Genomic DNA, 15,939 nt, shown 5'->3' with positions numbered 1-15,939 from the left:
CAAAAGGTAAAGGCAGGAGAGGAAAAATATGATTTTGTTCTTCTAAGGATAAAAGGTAAAAAGAAGAAAAAGAAGAATTGAACAGCAATCAGAAGAGTTTGCTGCAAGACACAAGTGAAGAACTGACAGGATCAGATAGTGAGTCCCATCACTTCCTAAAGGAAAGGAGATTATTTAGTAAAAAAATCTTCATTTAACCAAATGTGAAAAGTGTTTCGTTCACTGCCACTGCCTGCTAAGGTTATCAGAAAGACAAAAAGAATAATCAGACTGTGCAAAACAAGCTCTGCCCCGAGGAGATTCCCAAGTCAGACCTGTGAAGTGTCCTCCTGCCCTGCCTCCTGGAACCACGACAACAGTGAGCTTGCAGACCACGAAGATGAGAGACTGAGAGCTCCAATTAACAACAAGTGCAAGTGTTCTCACCTGACAAAACCTGACTAGGAGAATCCAAGAGACAGACTTGAAGCACAACATCTTTGCAGCAAGCATCCTCCTTATGGCTGCAGTAAGCCCAGAGGTTAAATTTAGTGAAGGATGTAGACCACATTCAAAGGTTAACGATTCCTTAAGAAAGAAGGCTACAAGAGGTAGACTGGGAAGCAATGCTGTTTTTGAACAAGCTGTCTTGCCCAGACTCTCAGTTCATCCACTGGACAACTGCATGGTGCTTGGGAAGGTCTACAACCAAGACTTCTGCTGCTTTGCTTTCTGAGAAGAGAGTCCCAAAAGCCACTTTGCTTGTGCAAATCTTCGAATTCAATCAGCTTGAAACCCTCCTGCTCTTACAAGGGACAAGGCAAAGGCTTGAGAGTGCTCAGTTTAGTCATGATACAAACACACTGAGACTTTTACAAGAATAAGGTTAATAAAAAAACCTTCTGATCCTGCAGAGCATACTATTGCCATCATTTGAAAAGGTGGGTTAGTAGTGTAATCCTAGCTGTCAAAGATGGGTGCTAAAAGAGGACCTGGAAGTCTGGAAATTCATAAACAAGTCATTAAGAAACACCAGGGACTTCTGGAACATACTTTGTGCCTTGACCCTCTGCAGTCACACCACTTTGGTAGCCTCTATGTAACAAAAATTAGTGGACAAGGAATTGAGCCCCTCTGTCTCTTTCCTTCTGAGTTCCCAAACCAAGGATAAACAACTCCATAAAGAAGCAGACTGAAAGCTGGATAATATTGCCAATGAAATTTTAACAAGGAGGAACAAGATACAATCTGTTTCAGTGCCAAAACTCCAAAAATAGCCAGTTTGATTCCTCCCTAGCAAAGACAAGGGCTGAAGCCAACTTTAGCCACATAAACCACAAAGAATGCATGAAGATCATTGTGGTGTAAAAGACTTGTATCAGAAATGAAGGTATTTAGGAAAACAGAAACACTTTGGTATCAGAATGTAAGCAGGGGTACCCCAGGGTATTTAAGCAGCCCAGTTATTAAGCTGCCTTAAGCTATAATACTTGAAATAGACTGGATAATTATTTCTTTTCTGATGACTCAGCAGCCCTAGAATTATCTCAAATTATGGTTATGCAAGCCCTCAGTACAGTTTACTTCTGCACACTCATGCAGTTAATGTATAGTAACCAGAAATCAAAGGGCTGGTTTCAGGTTTAATTAACACATGCCAAAATAAATAAGCCTGATTAAACAGAAATTCCTTGACATCTGCCATCAGTGAAGGTTAGATGTATCAGAGAAGATTATGAGATCATGTGTGGTATTGAAATCCTATAGAGCTCAAAAACAGACACTAAGACAAACAGAGGATCTTTTGGTACTTGCCCCACTAAGCTGCTTAGAGGTTGCCTTTGGTTTAAAATGCATATTCAAGCTCAGCATCTTCCACACATGCTCTTCATTCAGGCTCTAAGGAGCTTTAGATAACTTGCAGCTTCCTGGATAAGCTCCAAGCTAAATTGTGAAAGCTGTTATGAAATGCCTTAACTTCCAAAGTGAAGAAAACAAGCAAAAGCTGAAAAGAGATTCACATCAACCCCTCAACTTCTTGCAACTAAGTGACTGAGAGAGCTCAGGCAAAACCACCTGAGCAGAACAGAGCTAACATCTTCCTCATGCACCCAAGGAAAGGCAGAGAAAAGCCAAAGTGTTTGCACAGCAACAACAGTTCCTTTCTGGTTTGAGATGTGTTTTTACAAGAGATAAGATCTTTTGTTTATGCAATGAAATTTAATGGATAATTGTTTTCTAAATGAATAAACTGAGCTACTCAAGCACAAACTAATGCTCAGAAGATAAAAAAACCCCAAACTAGAGCTGAAAGGACACTTAAAAGTAGAATCTCAGTGCAAGCAAAAATTCTACTTCACTGAGTAGAAACTTAAAACACCCAAACCCCACACACTTACATTTCTGTAAATATATCTCTAGATGCACCCAGATGACAACAATAATACATCATGCTAACCATGGGGTGACAAAGAGCCACTTGTGGAAGGACATCACAGCCCACAGATTGTCCAGGGAACCTGAATTGCATGAGCTTACCACAAACCCAAGCGGAACAGCTTAGAAACCTACAAAAAAAAGAAAACCTGTTTCAAGAAGAAAGCCCCTAATACTGTCTGCAGTGTTGGCTGAAATTCAGCATTCAGAATATAGTAAGAATCTCAAAGACAGGAAAAAAGTGAAATTATTGTTTTCCATCGATCAGGATTTATTATCAAGACTTTCAGGAAGATTCCTCACATTGCAACCCTTTATGAAGGTTGAAATTCTTCACATGTTAACACAATGAATTCTGCACCTTGAGAATAACCAGCTCAGGAGTGACTTGTAACAGTCACTCAGAGATCCTGGAGAGACCAAAATAGTAAAGGACTGCAGTAACCAGACACACCTGAGAACTGAAGGGTAATAAATGAGACACTGGGTTTGCTTCATTCTCAGTAATTATGGGATGGACTCTGTGAATGTGCTACAGACAAGCCAAGGTAATCTTTGTGCTTGCCAAGCAAGGGAGGGGAAAAAATAAAAAGAAGAGCTCTAAGATAGCAACTGAAAATTCTCAGGTAAGAGTCAAGGCTACAAGACTCTTGGAGAAGACAGTCCAGCTAGAGTTCAATGACAGAGTCAATGAATAAAGAGGTAACAGCTGATCTGTTTAAGAGAACCAACTCGGGTTTTCAAATGTCTTTAACAATTCCTTAGTTCCCTATTGTCTTTCAGCTATAAGCTGTGCACCACCTTCAACAGTACAAGAAGCTGGAAATTAGCACAAATAGCAAGGCTGAAAACTTGTATCAATGGCATCCAATATTCAGACTAGTTAAAAGCTCACTGACAAATTGCAGGAGGACCTTGGAATACCACATACTCAAATGATAAAGTAGCAGGAAATTAAACTGTGGGACTCTGACAAAAGTTTACCAGGAAGCTCTCACCCTGAAACTGTTTCTATACACTCAGCAGAGATCCACTGAGGTGTTCAGCTGTATCAGGCTCTGAAAATCCTGTGATGGAAACAGTTGACAGCTAAGAGAATGCTTAGATGAAATATCATTTACATTTGTTCTGTTCTTACCCTTCCCTGAGCATCTGTTTATGACCAGAGGCAGGGCAGTGGTTGCTGGAGTCATGGTAGCAATCAGCACAGCCATTCTGACAGAGCAAAGCACACTGAGGGCAGGAAGGCTGAGATTATATGCACAAATATTCTGTATTTAGTTACAGAATATTTGTGCATATATTAGTTGCTAGGAAACAAAACAGACCCTAAGTTGTGATAAACATATGTAAGAAACACCCCTTCAGTTATAAGCAGTGTTTAAAAAAATTAAATTATAGGGATGAGTAAGACCGGAAAATGTGAGAATGATGCTATGTCAAACCCATAGAATTTCTCCATTTTGAATTATGTACAGTTCTGGTCCTTGTAAAAGAAAACAGGGGAAAAAAAAAAGGAAATTGCAGAATTTTCCCTAAGACAGAGGGTGGGACAAAAAGTAAAGTAACATAAAAGGTGCAGAACGTCTTTGCTGTATGTAACATCATATTCTACAAAAGTCATAGATTACATGAATGAAGTGTAAGTAGGGTGGGATTATTCATCATATTCATCACAACTGCAGCAGGGCATTAAATAAAATAAAGCAGCAGTCTTCTATAACTTTAAGAAAACAACACACCAGATGCATCAAAGTTCTTCCAGCATGATGAAACATTCTGCCCTGTATAGGAAAATTGCCCAAATGCACAGGAAAAACCAAAACCACATTAGTGACTGAACACAAATCCCTGAGTCTATACTTCCTAAACTCGGGGAAAGTGTCAGAACTTTACCATCAGTTCAGCAGAGATATTTATTGGCTTCAGCCACTATAGCTGCTCTCCCAAACTGTGTTCCACACAAGAAACCCTGCACAGATTATAACCCTATGCCCAAAAAGATAATGCAACGTTTGTACCGGACAAGGGAGCCCTCCTTTATTTCATCTGCACCGTTACCTCCCAGGCTCTTTCGATCCTGCGGAGAGCCCTCCGCACACAAACCCTGCCGGAGCTGCTGGATGCTGCAGCCCTGCTCCGTGGAGCAGCCCCAGGAGGGCAGGGGTGCCCAGGATGCTGCCCCGGGGCCGGGTCTCGCTGGAGCAGCCCCAGGAGGGCAGGGGTGCCCAGGATGCTGCCCCGGGGCCGGGTCTCTCTGGAGCAGCCCCAGGAGGGCAGGGGTGCCCAGGATGCTGCCCCGGGGCCGGGTCTCTCTGGAGCAGCCCCAGGAGGGCAGGGGTGCCCAGGATGCTGCCCCGGGGCCGGGTCTCTCTGGAGCAGCCCCAGGAGGGCAGGGGTGCCCAGGATGCTGCCCCGGGGCCGGGTCTCTCTGGAGCAGCGGCTGCCAAGCACAGGTGTCAGCGAGCGCTCCGAGTGCCCCTCACCAGCTCAGGTTCCAGCACAAACCACTACTGGCAAAAAGGTCACCAACAAATGGCGTATCCCAACACCCAGGAACACTCCAGAGAGCTCAGGAACCACAGCGGGGCGTTCTGAACCAGGGCGCGATGCCGATTCCCAACACCGCCTTCCAGCCAGCCCAGGCCAGGCCAGCTCCCGGTGGGACCGCCGCGATCCGTGCACCTCCCCCGCCCTCACCGAACTTCACCGGCGTCCGGACGTCCACGGCGGTCTTGCTGTCCACGCCGTCCGCCACGATCGCCACCTGCCCCAGCGCCTCATCGTGTTCCACCCGCACCGGGTCCCGCTCCCGCTCCCGCCCGGGGCTGCCGCCGCTCACGGACACCAGCACCCGGTCCGCGCCCGGGCAGCGCTGCGGGTCCAGCGGGCGGACGCTCACCTGGCACGGCAGCCGCACCCGCAGCCGCCCCCGCGGGCTCACCGACAGCGCCCACTCCCGCGGCGGGGGCGGGCCGGGGCCGCTGCGACCGCGGCGGGGCACGGGCGGCGCCCACTGCCCGCCCGCCGCTCGCACAGCCAGGGCCGCCCAGCGCGGGGGCAGCGCCCTCATTGCCGCCGGCAGGGCGAGAGCGCCCGGGAGCCGCGTCAGGAGCGCCCGGGACCGACGGGACCGGACCTGACGGGACGAGGCCGCTCCCGGCGGGCGGCCGTGACCCCCGGCCGGTCACGTGGCGGGGCTGCACGCGGGGAGCGGCACCGGCACGGCCGGTAAACAGGCGGTGGCTCCGCCGCGGAGCCTCCTGGGAGTCGTAGTTCTACAGCGCGCGGAAGGAACTACAGCCGTGCCCACGAGCCTATCGGAGAGCGGGGAGGGCGGGGCATTGCCGAAGACCTGCTGCTATTGGGCGGCGGGGCGGACGCCGCAGCCAATCAGAGGCTGGGGTGGCTGAGGCGGGCGGGAGGCGGTGCGCGGGTCGCCATAGTGACAGGGACGCCACTCGGCCGGGCCGGGCCGGGCCGGGAGGGAGCCGAGGGAGCCGGGACTGGGGCCAAGCGAGGCAAAGCCGCGGCTCCGACGTCGAGGGGGGAAGTAAGTCAAGCGGTGCCGCCACAGCCTTTTTTGAGGAGTCCTGAGGGCCGGGGGTGCGACCCCCAGGCGGGCCCGTATCGTGAGGAGATGGGGTCCCGCGGCAGCCCGCCCCTCAGGGCACCTCAGCCACAGCCAGCCTGCCTGTGCTGACATGTCCCCAGCCAGCCCGGTCTAGAAGCAGATTGACAGATGTGTTGGAAAACCAGTTATTTGTTGTTGTTTTTTTGAAGTGATAGCACAAAGCACCAGAATCGCTCTCTGTCAGTAACTTTTGGTCAATACGTTAGGTGTTGTACTGCTTTTTAGCAGTTCTGAAGCGAAGCAATTAAATATTTTCCTGAGATCTCCACAAATAAGCCATAAGACAATTGTCCTCACAGGGTTTATAAACCAACAGGGAAGCACTTAATTGAGTTTAAAAGACTCTTCTGGACTTCATACCCCACATTATCATCATATAACAATTTTAAAAAATGAGGTGGGGCATGTGGGCAATGGATGATGTACAGTCAGGGGCTGAATTCTAGTAATAGTTGTTGTTTACTGCCAATTAATGAGAGAAAAAAACGTACAGCAAGCTGCATTGTCTTAGCAAGATTGCAACACAAGTAATAATGAAATCTGGGCCTGTTACTTAATTCCTGTCTCCCTTTTGCATTCCATGTGTTTCTTTTTCATAAATAACCATGCAAGCATGATACTTAGTCATCAAATACTTTTCATTTCATTAGCCCTATTTCTATTTCTGTCACCGTCTGGCTTTGATTATTTATGAATATGAACTGACATCTCAGTGTCCAAGAGGCAGGAAAATTGCCCTATATTTTTGGTCTATCAGTAATTTTCACTGTGGAAAGTTTAATGAAGATTCACATTCATCAGTTAAATTATTGCATTGGTTTATATTACTCAGTCTCAAAAAATCATTAGGCTAAACACAAAAAGGGCTAGCCTGTTTTATGACAGTCTAATATACAAAAATTGAATTCTAGAAAGTCAAAAAAGTATCAAAACTATCTTGGGACATGATGGAGGCTGGAAGGTTGTTGGTTTTTTTTTTTTTCCAAGTCTTCAGAAATAGTGGATTTGGGGAAAAAAATCTACAAAATTCTCACCTTTGAGACCAATACCAAATTTGGATGTCAGATTGTTTGTCAGGGGGGAGGTTGTTACAGATGTGTAACAAGTGCGTTGCAATGTGCTATAACCCCGCTAGATGACAGCCAGTTCAGCCAATAACTCACAGAACTCCGTGCTCCGATTGCTCCGGGGGAATCCGGCCCCGGGTACCGCGGGCTCACTGCTGCCCCCCTCTCTCCCTGGGTCAGTGCTGCTGCTCCTGACCCTGGACTCCCACCGCCTCTGAAGCGGCAGTGCTGCTTCCCTAAGCTCCTTTTCCTCCAGGAGCTTGGTATTTGGTGCTCCTCACACAGGCAGAGCTATATCCGTAGCCACAATCTGCACTAAACTGGGCTCTGCATCGCCTTTAATGCTGTCAAGCTTTGCATAGTTGAGAAGTTAGTTCAAGAAACCATTCCAAGATGTTTAAGCCTCAATTATGTTTATATTTCATTGTTGCTGCTGGGTTTTCTCATTAGATACAGTCTAAGCATGCATGATTAAAAATACTGAACAAAACAGATTAAAAGTAATTGCCAGGAAGAAGTTCTTTCTCCATACATCTGAAACCTCATGTGTTTAATGTTTTATTTATGTCATCTATATTTTTTTCCTATACTGATTCTGTTTAACTTTCATGCTTTTATTTGGATCAGCTGTATAGCATGTAGCAGACTCCAACAGTGAAAGAATATTTATTTATTCATTTATTCATTTACTTACTTGTTTCCCTTTTTCATTTTTTGACTTGTCATTTGCAGGAAAAGAAAGCTATATCAAATTTATAAGTGAAGATATAATTAGAACTCCGCCTTTGATAGCTACATGATTTCTTAGTGAATTACAATCCTTATTTGCCATTTTATTGGTGTTGTATGCCAAAGAATATTCAGTATTTCATGCAAAAGACCAAAAAACCCTAAAACTCATGGAAGTTCTATAAAGTGATTTAAAATAGATTTTAAGCCAAAGTATTATCAGATGCACTTTTAGGCTAAGGTGAAAGAGAGATTTCAAGGAAAGAGGAATTATTTACAGGGGAGGCTGTAGAAGGAATACATTTTTCTAACTCTTGTGTTTATCACAGAATAATCACAAACTGCTGCAGGTACCCAGAGGGTATAAACTTAGTCTGCCTGGGCAGGATTAATTTTACCCATTTGCTATAATTGTAATGAAGAAATAATGTGACTTGACTTCTCAGGAAAATAGGGCTACCTGTATTTGTATTTTGAGGTTTTTTTAGTGGTGCATTTCTGAACTGCTTCCTTGAATCTTCTTAGTTCTTAAGGTCTAGAGTTCAGTAAGTAGGCAAATTATGTTTTGTTTGTTTCCTCCTCTGTACTTTGGCATTGCAAAGCACACAATGGTTTGGATTTCAGGGATTTTCTTGTTTGTCACACTACCAGAAGTTTTCTGAGGAAAGTTAGTTCCTCATGGAAACTATGTGAAATGGGAAATGACAAATCTTACCATTCAAATTCTCCTCATCATAGCCATATCTAATTAGAACTCCAGCAGATAAAGTCTGTGTGTGGCTCAGGGTGGTTCTTTCCCAAATAGCAGAGACTTGAAAACAAGGGAAAACAGCAGAACTTATGACAGAAATTGTTGAGCAGTTTAGGTAGAAATTGTTATCAGTTTATGGTGTGCTCTCATTTCCCCAAAGTGGTGAGGTTTTACAGTCTAATCAAACAATCCATTCTGATTCACATGCCTTGATAATGTCCTATTGTACATGAAGTAGTTTTAGATTCAATCATTGTTTAATATTGTTTAGCATTGTTGGCATGGCTTTGTTGTTTCAACTCACGCCCATTCATGCTGAAGCACAGACTCTGTCCAGTTAAAACAAAAGGTCTTCTACTTTAACATTAGGGAAAAAGCATTAAAAATAATTTTAGGGTGTGGAAAGAGGATCACTGTGTGATAGAATAAATCTATGGTGCTCCTCTTATTAATATTACCTGTAGCTCTCATCCCTTCTCTTTCAAGAGGATATGGTAGAACTGAAAAAATTTTGGAGAAGGATAAGGACAGTGAAAGGCAGAGAAGGGCTTTCATGCCAGTGACAGCAGGTGGATTGTCTGCTTCAGCCTAGAAAAAGGATTGTCAAATGATGATTCAACATTAGAAATAAACCTACTGGCATAGAAAAGTTGTGATTATTCAGTGACTCATCCAGTAAAAGGACTAGGTGACATCAAGGAGCCAGATTCAACAAGAAGTACCATGTCATGCCAAGATAAAATGAAAATCTCCATTCCCCTGGATTTTAGCAATACTGAAAGTTTTGAGTGAAGTTCAAGGAGAAAGGGGATGGGTTCATAGAAGCATCACCACACCATGACTGGTGGGTACTTCTCTTCCTCCCCAGGCATCCAGTTGTAGGCTGGAATTGTGCAGAGATGTAGGAGGATAGAATATAAGAAAAATAAAAATAGTGTAGAAAGTAATCTTACCCCGAAGGAGTTGCAGCTGGGCCAATTATCAAAGATTAGGAACAGGCCTGACTTTAACAGGCCACAGCTGTAGCCAATGAGAAGAAGATGCTGTAAAAGAGTGGGGTGGCTGGGTGAGAAGGGAACTGGAGTCAGTGGCTGCTTTGTGGAGAAGAAAGAGGCAGAGGCAGTGCTCTGAGGAGCTGCCCATGAGAAACACCAAGAAGGTGACTTTGGGAAACCCCTGCAATAAGATGACAACACAGAGATAGGTGATTCACCTTCATACCTGGACCTGCATCTCTTTATGCTTGGATAAAATTTTACCACTTTTTGCATCTGTTCCTCTGAAAAGGACAAATGCAGCTAAGTGTCAACTACCTGAATTCTGCACTGATTTGTGTAACTACCTGAATTCTGCACTGATTTGTGTATGAACATTGCTGTTTGCTAGAGAGAGACAGAAGTAAAGAAGCTGAAATTAGTTTAGGGAATCTGAGTTCAGACTTCTATTATCATTATTATTATTATTGCTGCCCTGAAGCTGTTTCACAAGACAGTTCTCAGCCTGATTTGACCCAGGTTCCAAAACAGCCTTGTAATTCCCGTTCTCTGCAATTCTCTGTCTTGGCTCAAGGCTGTGATATTGTTTGCAGTTCTGCAGTTTGAAAACATCCTTACTTGTTGGGCTATTCTGTGAAGTTAGGAATCATGACAGCTTTCACTCCTATTTCAGTTAGGCAGTTTATTTACCAGATACTGCAAAGACACAAATGTTCTGCCTTGCTGTTCGAAGTTTATAGATCTAATTTTATATAAGCTGAATAATATATTTAGTAATGTAGCAGGTAATGGAAGACTGCTAAACTTATTTTAATGTCCCATAAACCTACATATGTTTTGTTTATGTCTGCCTCCTCTTAAAAAAAAAAAAAAGCTGAGGCTTTTCTAATGCTTTTTCTCTGTCTCAGATTTCTATAGTTGTGTCTTAACTTAAAACTATAAAAAGTTTAGTTATAAAACTAAGTTTTTCAGATTCAGAAGTTGTTTTTTTTTTTTTTTTATTGCCTCCCTGCCCAGCAGACTGGAGTCTTGGTAAGGACTCTTTTGTACTGGGAGGAGGTATATTTTTGACTGATGTCAACTGTATGTTTCACATACAAGTACTGATGAATATGCCTACACCCATGCAACTCTCATATTTTGGCATTGTTCTACGAAGAGTTTCCCTCTGTCTAAATTTTAAGTTGAGAGGAACAAATAAAGCAACAGTAGCCATAAACATGAAATGCACATGCTAAAATATTCAGCAGTTCTTTACAGATAAAAAATCACTTGCTATTTATAAATGTGTGTACATGTTTATGTATAGTAACTTGGAGTTTATTTCTTGGCCTCTCTGATGTTTACAGTTATTTCACAATGTTTTGACTCCTCCAGGAGGGATCATGAAATTGCTTTTTTTTCCATAAGCAAATACAGACACTGAAAACTCTCTAGAAGTCAAAATATTCCTGAAGGAATTCCAAACAGTACTGAAGAAAGTAATAAACTTGCCAGTTTAACTTTCACTACCATTATAGACAAATAACTTTTCAAAAGGTGCATACAAACGACCCAACACTTTTGTATCCATTTTCCACCACAATTAGAAAAAGCAATTATACTTTTCTTAACTGTCAGCTTTCTGGCTGTGCAATGCCAAATTGCACTGTCTGTTTCATTGAAAAGATCTGGTATATGTTATAGAAGTAGTCTCAAAATTTCTTCTTAATTTTATTACAGTTTTAATTTTGGTTGTCCTTGATTTATAGTGAGATTAAAAGAGAGCACTCCTTTAAAAAAAGAGTAAGATCTCCCACATATTATGTGAAATGCTAAGTAATGTCAAGGCTGCCTAATTTGAAGAGGATTCTGCAACTTTGGCAGCTGATATGGGTTTTATTGTGATGTGGTTCCATAGCAGAATACAATATCCTCTTCATAATAGCTAATGTAGAAAGACCTGCTGGTGTCAGGTGAACATTTGCAAAAGTCAGTTATCTTTCTCCCAAAATTTTGCACTAAAATACTGTGATACTGATCTGTCCCTTTCTGTCGTCTAAAACAAGTTCAGTGAACTTGTGAAGGAATTCTTGAACTCCTCCATTTCCACTTCAAACTGTTCCTTGCTCTACAAGTGCTCCATACCTCCCCTATCTCACTATGTCATGGCAAGATTTCTGTGTGCCTCACAAGTCCCTCTTCCCCTCTCCTCCCTCTGTGAGATGCTTATTGCCTCTGGTGGATCATCCCATGTCTCCTTTATCTTTCTCTTGTGATGTTTTTGTCACCTTTCATGTTTCTTCATGTAAAAAGTTGGTATTTTAAAACTCTTTAGATATACAAAACATGCTGTTATGCCAGAAGATGGGTTTTGCAGATATTAACTCACATTTGATGTAATGATGAAGACCTAATTGATGGACATTGCTGATTTATCAGGGTACCAGGAGCATTGTATTCCACCTCCTATTTCCCTTGCCCACCCTGGCATTTTCACACATCCCAAAGAGTTCTGATGATTGAAGCTTGGGAACATAATTCTCAAGTGCTGGACCAAGATAGTAAACACAAAGTGAAATTATAGGAACTTTATGGCATTAAGTCCAATCTTGCTAAGAAGTAAGTACTCAATGTCCTTATCTAACTGTTTCTAATGGAAGTATCTTAGAGATTTCTATTCCTATATGACAGATATTAATATGGGATTTTTCTATAATGTAAATATAGCAAAATTATGTTTTCCAACAACCCTGCTTGCTTCAATTTCTCTGTGCATTTTCTTTAATTTCTCTGTGCATTTATTAAAAGACTGTGTTACCTATTTGGAATAAGAGCTTTCTTCAGGATATTTTAAAAATACTCAAGAGTATGATAGAATGATAGTGCAGCCTCTTGCATGAAGTCTTTCATGAAGTTGTAAGTGTAGAGTTATCTAATCTGCTCACATGGTTTGAATGTTGGTCATGTTGGACATGTTTATGTAGTGGTTTTTACACTACACATTTATCTTTCACAATCAGATGCATCCCTGGATCTAATGAACTGTATTGGTGTTTTTGTTACTTTCTAGACCTTTAAACAATGAGTCAGGCTGATGAAGGAAGTGCTGCTGACACAGAGCTGGCAACTGAGAATGAGTCACCTACCTGTGAGGTGACTGCAGCAGCTCCTAGCCAGGAGGAGGAGGGACCCACCGGCCTGACAGCAGAGGAGGAGGAGGAGGAGGGACCCACTGGCCTGACAGCAGAGGAGGAGGAGGAGGGACCCACTGGCCTAACAGCAAGTCCTGCATTTCAGTGTTTAGATGAGGTACCATGTGCCCCAGATTTCTCTGTCTGTAGCAGTACAAAGTAAATTATTTTGAGGTGTATCTTCTGTAATTGAAGGTTGTTACTGCAGACTATCGATATCATCCCTATTTCTTTGACTTTTTTCTAAGTGGTAAGAAAATTTTGTGAAGCGGTGTCATATTCTTGCTGGGGATGCTGTGCTTGATAGAGAATGTTATTGTTTACAGTGATCATGGCCTTAAGGGAAATGAGAATACAGAGATCTTGGTTTTGCTTTTGTAGTATTCTATCTGTAGAGGTAATTGCATCGTGATTTTTTAAAAGGCTTGGTAGCTTCAGGAGAAATCGCAGGTAAGTGGCTCCTGAGGCACTATTAATTGATGATGGTGATAGAAGAAGCCTTTTGGAGCTCAGTTTCTTTTGTGATTTTTTCGTGTTAAGGAGTCTTTTGAAATACTAGAAGTATTTAAAAATTTTAAATATAAAATATATATCAAATGGAATCCTTATATATGTAAGGCCAGAAGAGTTATTAAGAGATAATCTAATCCAAATTTGCCACTGAAGTAGATTCTCTGCAGATATTTGTCTTATTTATTCTTAAATCTTTAATTGGTGGAGATAGCTCTTTGTATATCCTTTTCCAGTATGTCATCATTGCCAGGATTTTGTAAAAAGTTTTCCCTATATCCCAGTTTAAGTTTCCTTTGTAGTGAATAATGTAGCTTTCTTCTTGTCTTCCCACATTAAAAAGGGAGACCTGCCAATTTCTGCCCTTTTTATAATAAAAATGTATATCTCTATCTTGTATCCTCATCAGGCTTTGTTCATACTTCATGGTTTTCTTGAAGTTCTTACCTAAAGTTGCTTTACCTTGGACTCTTTCCATCTTGGATCTGTCAGATCAGTTTGCTACCCTGGCTCTCACTCTCTGCCTACAATCTAAGGTCAGGAGAAAGGACATGGCAAGAATTTGTAGTGAAGGGGAAAATAGGACTGGACCTTTCGTATCCTGCTATTAGATCATACTGAACATAGTTTGAAGCTGCTGTTTTCAGTCCAGTGCCAGTGTATGGGGAGCCCATAGCTTCCAGTATTGTTGCAGCACAAACCCCCTTTATTCTCAGTCCAAGGCAGCAGCAAAAGTGCCCCCATGCCCCTTCTAAACTGTATTCTGCATTTTTTTTGTTTTCCTTATTTTTAATCAAGGTGAAAACTAATTTTTCTAGACTTAATCTAGAAAATTATTAGATTATTTGCCTGATTTTTTTTTCTCAAAAAATCTTTCCAAAGAGGTTATTCTGCATATCAAATGTAAAGCTAACTTGTTTAATGCTGATAACACTGTAAGCCATTAATGGCAAATACAGGAAAAACTTAGTATTTAGAGTTGTTCCCAACTCAGGAAAAAACATGCTGTGGAAAAATAAAGTAGAAATTTGCATGATATTTCATAAATGAGGTCTTCTGGTCATTTTGTCAATTTCTAGAAGAGAACTATGACTCATTTATTTTACCACAATTTTTAACAGTTTGCACTTGTACTTTACTTGTGAGTTTGGCTTTTCATCCCTTATTCACATTTCTTCTCTTCCACTGACGTATTTGTTTTCTTTTGCTGAACTTTATACATAATTCAGGGATAAATATATGGCTTTGGTCACCACAGAGGTTTCTTGCATCGCTGCTGGCTTCAACACTTGGTATAGCTTTCAGGATTTTTCCACAGAAGAAGAGTTGTATCGTAGTATCTCAGTTTCACTGACTGGTCCTTTATGCCTGCACAGCATGTACTTACCAGAAGGGACACCTTTTGTTATTATAAGATTTCTTTAAAATCAGATATATGCCCTCTTGCCATCAAGCCAGTCTTGTTTTTCTCATGTAAGCAGCAGATACTCAAACATACAAAGAGCAAGAATTAAAACATGTACACTGTCTCTCCTTTATTTTTAATAAAACCTTAATAGTAACATTGTTTAGCTTTGTAGGTTAGGTAGAAATATTAAGAACTTGATGGAGTTCAAACAAAGGGCACCCAATTAATCATGACTTCTTTTCACCAAGTGTTTTTATTTATTACCAAGCAGCTATCTGTTCTGCAGAATAGTGCAGCTGTGAATGAAAAGTGCTTTGCTGCTCTCCAGATCCAGTGAGTGGTACCTTGTTTGGAAGGTACCACAATAATCCCTTCCTGCTAACAGACATCATCCATTTATTTGCTAAATCTAAACATGCAGAAGAATAAACTCCTTTGGGAGATTTTCCTGACTGGTCTATTGTAAACTGCTGCACTCTATATCCTACAAAATGATCAGTGTCCCCTTTCTGATACCAGCACCAAATTTTTCATTTGTGCTGCTTTTTTTGGTGGAAATTGTCACTATTATGCTACATTTCTTCATCTCTGATGTCCAAGTGTCCTATTGCCACCAAGAAGCAGAAAGATGATTTCATGGATATTTTTCATTACTACTTTGAAGCTCAAAGTCTTTCTGAGATTAGTGACTTTATACTCCTGACTGCCAAAAGCAGTTGAACTGCTAAAAAAGATGCTAGCCAAAATCTCAGCTCTAGTGGAAACAGAGCAAAATATCAAGAAATCAACTGTATGACAAAGAATTCTCAAGCAAATTTTGTTTCTGATTATCTGATGCTGATTCATGCCTATCTGCTATCTGTAAGAGCTTTAATGTCAAAGAATGATGCATATGTTTGAATGTTGTTTGAGGGGAGAAAGGTGCTTCTCATTTTTCCCCTTTTTCTCATCTGTGCTGCAGGAAAGAAGAGAAAGTCACATAAAGGTTGGCTACAACTTTCAAATATAAATACCAAGAATCAATATTTCATATAATTCTTCAGTGACATAGACACATCTAACAATGCCCTTCTAGAAATTAGAGTTGTTTTCAATTTCTTTTGGTAACAAACTAGTTTTTAATTCTCTCCTAACTTAGGTTAAATGGTGAGTGTAAACAAGTTTCCTTTAAATAAAAAGTTTCTTTATGTTTAAATGAAAATTTCCCTAGAAAAGCTACCTAAAAGATTAAGATAGAACTTTTTTTTTTTTTTACAT

At 41.6% G+C, this 15,939-nt stretch overlaps 2 protein-coding genes across 2 annotated transcripts in view; one reads left to right on the top strand and one right to left on the bottom strand.

Moving 5' to 3' along the window:
• Positions 1–5,578, bottom strand: part of FAM185A (family with sequence similarity 185 member A) — a 41,836-nt gene extending 36,258 nt beyond the window's left edge. Inside the window, exon 1 of the mRNA XM_036400638.2 lies at positions 5,116–5,578. Coding sequence (XP_036256531.1) covers positions 5,116–5,488 — 373 coding nt within the window. The 5' untranslated portion in view covers positions 5,489–5,578. The remainder of the gene's footprint in view (positions 1–5,115) is intronic.
• Positions 5,579–12,654: 7,076 nt separating this feature from the next.
• CCDC146 (coiled-coil domain containing 146) overlaps positions 12,655–15,939 on the top strand; it is a 59,455-nt gene continuing 56,170 nt past the window's right edge. The window contains exon 1 of the mRNA XM_054514874.1: positions 12,655–12,882. Coding sequence (XP_054370849.1) covers positions 12,655–12,882 — 228 coding nt within the window. The remainder of the gene's footprint in view (positions 12,883–15,939) is intronic.

The sequence above is a fragment of the Molothrus ater genome, chromosome 5 (assembly GCF_012460135.2).
Source record: "Molothrus ater isolate BHLD 08-10-18 breed brown headed cowbird chromosome 5, BPBGC_Mater_1.1, whole genome shotgun sequence".
In the NCBI taxonomy this organism is placed as follows: domain Eukaryota; kingdom Metazoa; phylum Chordata; class Aves; order Passeriformes; family Icteridae; genus Molothrus; species Molothrus ater.
Note: the sequence above shows the minus strand (reverse complement) of the source record. Positions and strands in the feature narration are given on the sequence as shown.